This window comes from Protopterus annectens, chromosome 8.part0 (genome assembly GCF_019279795.1).
Source record: "Protopterus annectens isolate FY-2018-M chromosome 8.part0, PAN1.0, whole genome shotgun sequence".
Taxonomy (NCBI): Eukaryota; Metazoa; Chordata; order Ceratodontiformes; family Protopteridae; genus Protopterus; species Protopterus annectens.
In genome coordinates this window covers 586,486,721-586,495,057 of record NC_056741.1, presented here as the reverse complement: position 1 = coordinate 586,495,057, position 8,337 = coordinate 586,486,721, and the positions used below count along the sequence as shown (strand labels likewise).

The window sequence follows — 8,337 nt, the reverse complement described above, 5'->3', positions numbered from 1 at the left end:
AGCAGAAGATGCTTAATCCAGATACGTCCACACTGTAAAAATGAAACCATTAAACACACGGTTTCCATGGAGAAAATGAAGGAGGACCCCTCTTGGCCTTCTACCACAAACAATGATTTAAATTATTTTAGGGAGAAAACACAGGAACAACAAGCCAGTACATAATGGACTTCATAAGCCCACTGCCCCAAAGGACAAATCAAGGAGCAAACTATGGCAAGCACAAGTGTCATTTTCTGTGACAGTCTCCAACTTGAATATCCTCAGACTCCACTTCCATGGAAAGATGGATAGGGACCAACTATCAAGCAGGAAGTGGTATGTTCTCAGCCTACATGTGATCTGACAACAGCAAAGTACATGTGAAGTGGCTATCAGGTGACAGGGTTCCAAAACTCAGCTTGAGGCACTCCAAGGATATGAAATGCTTTCACAGGGCCTAGACTGGATGTCAAACCGTGCTTCCTATGGGTAGAATTCCACACTCCCAAGGACAGATTCTTCATATAACAAGATAGCATGTGCGAAGACTGGAACACTCTCATGATCATATACCAAATGAAAAGGCTTGCAGGAGTCGCAAGCCCAGGTGGCAAGCTATACTTTATTGGGAGAATGCAGAGTAGTAGTTTTCTTGGTTCAAAATTCGACCACTAGACCCTCACTGAGAAACCTCAAAATACTTTCTCAGTATGTCGCCAGGTGAGGACAGCACTGACTCTCAGGGATACACCCTCCCAAAAGGTGACTCCATGGGATGTAACTCCTCAGTTCCTTTCACTGTCAGATAATAAGCACAAAACCAATCTCTGATCAATTGGGTGAGTTTGTAGCTCACAAAGATCTGAAGGACATCTTGTGGATGGATTTTGTGAGAACAGACATTTGTCTATTCTTTACCTTATAACCTTATTGACCTTCTCCAGTTTGTCTAGTATTGTCATAGGATCAAATGAAAGGCCCTCCTGCTAGCTGTCAGGCTTGAAACACTGCAGTACAACCACCTCTCTGGCCATGCAGGCATCAAGCTTCTATCATCTCCTGCAGTAGAAAACAGTTTCTCTGTGGATTTTAGCTTGAGATTCATTAATCACAAACACTGACTTCTGTGCTTAGGCATTGAACGCAGGAACTCTACAATGACTTATGTTTAGAATGAAATGTTATTTGCGCAAGTCACAGAAATGTGAAGTACAGTGGCTGAGCGAACCTCCCTAGCCTGGCATTTCATCATGACATATGCTAGCAGAAGTTAAACGTATCCTCAAACACGAGACAGCAGCTTCAGTATTCGGTGCAACTTGGGTATAACAGGAAACTCTAAGCTACCCATCAAAGAAAGCATTTGCAGCAGGGCTATAATTAGGGCTGGGCAAAGGGTGCAAGCTGTTAGGTGACACAATCAGCAGGTGCTGAGTGTGATGAAGCCACTAGGATAGACTTTCTTTATAAATGAATGCAGCCACTGCATTTGGTGTTGCAGATAAAGCATTTGATGTGATAGTAGCTGTTGGTTACACCTGTATCAAGCAGCTTACTACAGCATCTCTGCTTTGGAGTTGCAGCTTTTTATTCACTAAAGAGATGCAGTATTTTCCAAGGTCACAATACATAATTTTGAAAGTGTACCTAATACCTTCTATTTTTGGAAAACACTGGCATCAACTCATTTAATACAGTGGTGCAAACTGCTTTAAAATCAAGGAGTGTGCACAATTACTGTATTACACAAAACAGGGATACAAAGCACACCATCCCATAAAGTTATTCATAGTGCCCCTTGCCAAATGGACATAAATAAGCTTTTAGCCCAACCACCTGTAACAGTTTTCTAGTGTTTATTTCCAGCTATTATGAATTACTTGCGAGTCAAATGCCCAGTGCGCCTGAAATGGTTTAAGCAATTTGCTGGAAACATTTCATGACGAAGGCAGAGCTAACGTTACATTTCAACTATGAAAGCATTCATTTTTGAAGCACTTTACTTCTGTTTACATTACCATTCCACATATAAACACTTGGGTAGTTATGAAAAGGACAGCAATTTATCAGCAAATACATAAAGATGTGCACTGCTCCTTTCTATACAATGTAAGGGATTAAATTATGTCCCTGGGCTTGTTGCTAGTGGCATTTACCAACTATAAACTAAAAAAAAAATACCCACAAAAATGGTGCTTAGTGTGACATGCTGCAAAATTTAAAGACCATCCTGCAAGCTGGGAAATCAAGAAATCTGCCAGCTACCTAACTCTAGCAACCCCCTTCTCCACTACCTCTTTCTCTCTCTCTCTCAGACCATGCAGATTTACCACTTCAGGTACAATGACTATTTCTGCTTCCTAAACTGTTGTTTTCAAGCTGGACCCAGGGTAGCTCTTCATGAAAGTTTTCAGACTCTCAAGACTGGGTTACTTAGCTACACTACCCTTGTTGAAGAAGGCTGAGACCAAGGGGCAGTGTGTGTAAAGCAGGTCACCTGGAAGCAGCTAGTTAACATCACTGTTCATCAGGTGTAGCATGCGATGAAACAGTGGTAAAACCCACAAACTACTTCCTTCATCCCACACAAAGAAAGAGGCAATAAGGCCATTACATGCTTCCCCCCAAACTACTTCCTTCATAGTCAAATTATGAAAGAGGCAATAAGGCCATTAAATGCTCAACTCTTCTCCCTTGTATTCAACCCTTCTAGCAACCTAAGCTTGGGTCAATGGTTATACAGAGACATGGTCTATAACTATACCAATAGGCTCATACAAATGAAGTGCCTTCTTGTATTAACACAGTGATGCAGTGAAGAAGATATGGTTAAATCAACTTATGCCGCTGGTTCTCTGGAGCAGCTCAGAAGCTGTGGGAAATAGGATGGTGAAACTAGTAAAGTCAGTAGTAGCTGCAAGTAACTGAGAACAAAATACAGATTCAATAAGGAAAGAAGAAAAACATCCCCATACTGGGTTACATGTAAATGTTAGCTTCAGAAAGGCCTCCGAATAATCACTGAGCAGAAGCTTCATCACTCACCTTATGAAGCTTTACACTAAGGATTAAGCTGCAGAACAACAGGTTATTTCTGAATTTCTTAATCCAAGGAAAAGATTTGTAAAGAAAATAAAGAAGTACTGCAAGCACAGATGAAGAGCCAATTTCCCACGAGACATCTCATTTCTTTTACACTACAAAAGAAATCTGATGTTGCAAAAAAGATGACAGTCAAGCCCCCCAACTTAAAATTACTCATATGATGTACATTCTTCTTGCTTATGAAGTACAGACTATACAGACGTTAGCACAAGTTATACTACTTAAGGTGTGCTTTAATAAACAACCATTCCCAGGCATTGGGGGAGTCATGGCTTTGGAAGAAGTGAATATATGAACATCTGCTCCATTTTTTTTTCAGAAAAGACATCTTGAACCTTCCTTGCTCTTCTGTTGACTATAGAACAATTTTTCTACATTACTCTATATATATTGTCCATAAAAGTAGTTGCATAAATATTATCAGACCTACTGAAGGTCAAAGGCACGTTATAATCTTTTTACATCATCATCTACATGTTGACAAAGGTGAAATTTTACATTCCGTGTGCAGACACAAATGCCTTGTGCTTTCTAGATAATGGCTTGTTCACACTGTACTGTTCACAGAAAGACTGCCAAACTTGCAATTTTACAAACTAGGGAGCTGATGGAACCTACATCATACAATTCCATCTAAATTACAAATAGCAGCCAGCTACTGTGCAAATTCAGTGGAATACAATCCAGTTTAGCATGATACTGGTATACATCTTTACTCAGATATAAAATCCAGTGACAATGCCTTAAAAAGAAAGAACCAAACTTTATGAAAATACTGACATATACTATAGTTAACAGAAGGGGCTTTGTTGCAAAAACTCTGTAGTTATGAAAAAATCTGTATTAAGAGTTTTGCCACTGTCACTGTGCTTTAGGTCACTCCACTCCATAAACTATAACAGTTAGCACTCACCATTAACTTTTTTTGCCACATGATACTGAATTCTGCAGTAGACCAACTTGATATAAACACAACAGACTACAGAAAAGCCCTGTTAGTGTTTGATGCAAACTCACTTTCCTATACCAGGCTGTATATGTCATTTCAAATGCAACAAAACTCTGAAATATATTTCTAAACATGGTGGATTTAAATCTCAACTTGCATATACTATTTAAAAAAAAAAAAAAAAAAAAAAAGAAAAGAAAGAAAGAAAATGCTTCAGTTTTATATAGGTGAAATTTAAGAGATCCAATCAATGTCTAAAGTGTGGACTGCATTTCCAACTTCTGAACAAAAACTCTGTTGAAGGAGTGTCTGAAGAGCACTGCGAGAGCTGCAGCAATCCTGTCAGTGGTCCTCGCTCAGTCTTCTCCTTCCTCCTGTGAGCACAGACCTTGCCGTTTTTGGACATTCACACTTCAGTACGAAAAATGGATTTAGCCTGACTTAATTCTCTGTGTAGAGAAGCATTTATTTGTACCAGGAAACATTTCAATGTTTCACATAGAAGGGAAGTGAGCATCTTTGGATGGTGTGACAGGAGTATTCTACTCATGTAACTACAGCAGAATGGCTTCTGCAATGAATGCGTACATACCTAAAACCAACACTTGAAACAGGGACCTCACTGCTGCTTTGCTCTTGTAATGAGAATGAACAACAATGCTCAAATGAAGTATGTAGAGTCAAGACCTGGCAAACTACTGTAGAAAATGAGGTTACCACCTGCCCAAAGCAGTAGAGGCTTCTATACAGTGTGAACATTGCTTAACACCATCACTTGCAAAGTTCTGTGTGCTCATGCTAATTAAGGAAGATCTGTATGAGTTCGTTTTAAACATGTTCAAGGCGGATGTTTTCAGATCTTCTTTGCCGAATGCAATCTGTCAACAAAGACCTTCAACAATCACAATTAAATTTACTTTAAATGCAGGGCTCTGTAAAATCGGCCCCAGCTTAAGCCTCCTACTGTAATGAAGTCCTGTGGAATAAGTATGAAGACCACAAAGCAAGACCACCTTGCCAATTTGTCAGACTGTTCCAGTCAGGAGGTCAAATTTTTTTTTTAAGTCTTATTTTTATATGTGCTGAATTAACCACGGTACAGAGCAAAATACATCCCAGTCAGTAAGAAAAGGCTTGAAGATTAAATTGATGCAATTCATTGTAAAGATCAGTTCCCAAACTGGATACGCAGCCACCGAAAGCAGCCCTACTCCTCCTCCCAATCACATTTCCAGCTGGGTACCACTGGGAGTTGAAGAAAAGAGCATGGCTCAATACTGTTCTGTTTTCTCATTCCCTTCCTTGTACTACTGGAGTATAAAGCTTAAGAAAGTCATCAGGGAGTGGGCAAATTCAGCTGTGCTACAGTCTCCTCTACTACAGGTTGCTGCAGACATACTTCACTGCCAGCTGACATGATCGGCAACTGATTGTCCATATGGTAGCTAATTAAATGACTGACGCTCTCAAATTTATGGTCTTTGGTTCGAACCTGTAAAACAAACAGATTTTCCCATTTAATATAAACCACTGGCATTTTAGCTATACTATTTCAACAATGTTTGCAAAGCCATTTTCCCCAAAGTGCAGCCAATATAAGGCAGATCCAATACAAGTAAAAGATACTCTAAAATCAAAAAGAGCTAATTAAAATCATGCATTTAATGTCCCATAACGGTGTCCAATGACCACTACAAAGACATTTAGTACTAAAGTTACAAACTTGCTGCACTGAAGGGTGTTATGCGATTTAAACATCAGCATTACAGAATGCATGGTCCCCTGTACATACAAAAACCTACAGGCTACATAAATGGCAGGTTCAAACAACCACTAAAAATAAAAAAGCACTAGGTGACTAGACCCAGGGAACACTACATTCATTTATATACACTAAAATTTCCTTGGCAAAATAAATGTTGTGACTATAAACATGAGTATACAAACTGCTATAAATGAAAGTGCATAATGTCCATTCATCTAACAATGGTACAGAGTGGTATGCGAAAAATAAATGGTAGAAGCTTCCTCTTCTCCCATTAGGAAGGGACATCTGCAGCAGAGGTCACTGTGGTTGGTACTAGATCGTACTTCACTATGTATTTTAATTTTTTTTTTTTTTTTTTTTTAAATTCTGGCAACATCATAACCAAAAACAAACAAGATAACTCTATTTTAAGGGTACCACAGAAGTGGTATGAACAAAGAAATTAAACACAGACCAGAAGAACTCCAACCAAGAATTTCACTTAACCTAATACCTTCTGTACCTAACATCATCATATACATCCACTACTAACACATTTAGTTACCTATATGAATCCAAACCTCACACTACATCTGAAGGATTACTTACCAAGACCGGAGATTATGCCTGGGATGCTGAACACAACCAATCTATTATTGCTATTGAGAAATGGATACAAGAAATTCACCTCAAGTGTGAAGCTTGAGAGGTTAGTTTCTTAAATCCATTTCAAAAACACACATCAAATGATTGACTGGAATTTCAGTCATAACTAATGGAGATTTAGATGCCACAATGTATTAGTAAGTTATGGAACAAAACTGTAGGAGCATGACTTTTGTTTTACAGTTTTGAAAACTCTTGAATAGCACTGCCGCATAGTATGGAGTGTGCCTCTCAAAAAATGATAAAAGTTGTTATACACTTTACTCCACCACAGTTTTGTTTTCCTATACGATAACATTAATTGTGTTACAGCTTTTACAGCTGTTGAAATACTTTTGATGTTTTTCAGTGGTAGCTACTGTATATGCTGCAGTACAAGACCCAACCATAACAGCTCTCAAAAGTCCATACATTTGCAAACTTCACAGTAGAATCAATGTGCTCCATATACTACAACAGAGCTAATTAGCAAACATAAAACTAATGCACAAATGTAAAGACAAAGAAAATAACCCAGATTTTTACTGACTTTTTTAAACTGAAAAAAGTTGAAAAAAATCCATGTGTGGCATGATGGAAGGAAAGAATGGTGGAGCCAAAAGCAGCTCTCGATATGGACTGCAGGTACAGCTTGTAATGAAAAACAAACGTATGTACTGTAGACCATGTAGTTTCCATGGCGATATCATCTAAAGGGGCATGGGTAAAAAAAGATGCAGAATTTGCTACTGCACTGACAGAATACACATTTGGTTTAGAGGGCAAGGATAATCCCTTAGCCTTACAGATATATATATATATATATATATATAAAATACATGTGGACGGCGCAGTGGTGCCGCAGTTGCGTTGTTGCCTCACAGCAAGAGGTTCTCCGGTTCGATTCTAAGCTGGGGTGCCTTCTGTGCAGTGTCTGTATGTCCTCCCTGTGTGTGGGTTTCCTCAGAGTGCTCTGGTTTCCTCACACTTTACAAAGACATATGTCTGGAGCATTTCTCCCAAAGTCTCCGTTGAAAACTGGCTTTGTTCCAATTTGGACTTTTCCTGTAATAAAATAAATAAATTCCAATTGCCACCTGAACAAGGTAAAGTACAGTTGTGTAAGAACTTAACATAACAGTAGATGTACTACTGACTACTTTTGCAGTACTCCAAACAGATGGATTTTTATCATTGAAGTCTGGCAGGGATACCTAAGCAGAAGCATACATCCGACATATGACTTTGGCTTGCAAATGTATGGGTACATAAGCAGACATACAAGTGTAAATTATCAGACTTCAATCATACCTCCGAGCCAGCATCCGGAAGACATACGAGAGGAAAGCAGTCAGCTAGGAGGGTAATAACAGGGGAAAAAAGCCCCCTCGATCCTGCAGTCTTTGGCAGACAGGGCAGCAGAGTAAAGGAAGAATGGAGAAAGACAACAGGGAAGGAATATTGACGCAGAGCTCAGTAGGATATCCACTGTTATAGTAAGTTCTTACTCAATGGTACTATGTCCTGACAGAAATGACTGTTGCATTATTCCAAACATATGGGGGAGTCACAAAGCTTAAAGAAACAGAAGGGTAGATGGTTGAGAATGGTGAGAAATGTCTTAAGAGACCAGAAAGGACTGACCCGGTGAAGGCTCCTCTAAACATGTTAAAGGTATCAGTTCTGTACTGTTTAGTGATAGTGTGCACAGAAGACCAGGTAGCAGGTTCTGGAATCTTCCCCTTTGTTGAAAGTTCTAGAAGAGACTACTACTCTAGTAGAGTAAGCACTTGGGAAAGAGGCCAAGGATCTGACATGGTGAATGCAGCAAAAGGAAATGGACTTAGAAATTCAGCTTGCAATATTTTGTTTAGATACAGGTTGGCCTACCTTACAAGTCCACGAACGA

General features: G+C 39.2%; 1 protein-coding gene across 1 annotated transcript in view; it reads right to left on the bottom strand.

Annotated features, from left to right (window-relative positions):
- Positions 1–1,225: 1,225 nt before the first annotated feature.
- Positions 1,226–8,337, bottom strand: part of SHC1 (SHC adaptor protein 1) — a 974,352-nt gene continuing 967,240 nt past the window's right edge. The window contains exon 8 of the mRNA XM_044079286.1: positions 1,226–5,528. Within this exon, the coding sequence (XP_043935221.1) occupies positions 5,373–5,528 (156 nt within the window). The 3' untranslated portion in view covers positions 1,226–5,372. The remainder of the gene's footprint in view (positions 5,529–8,337) is intronic.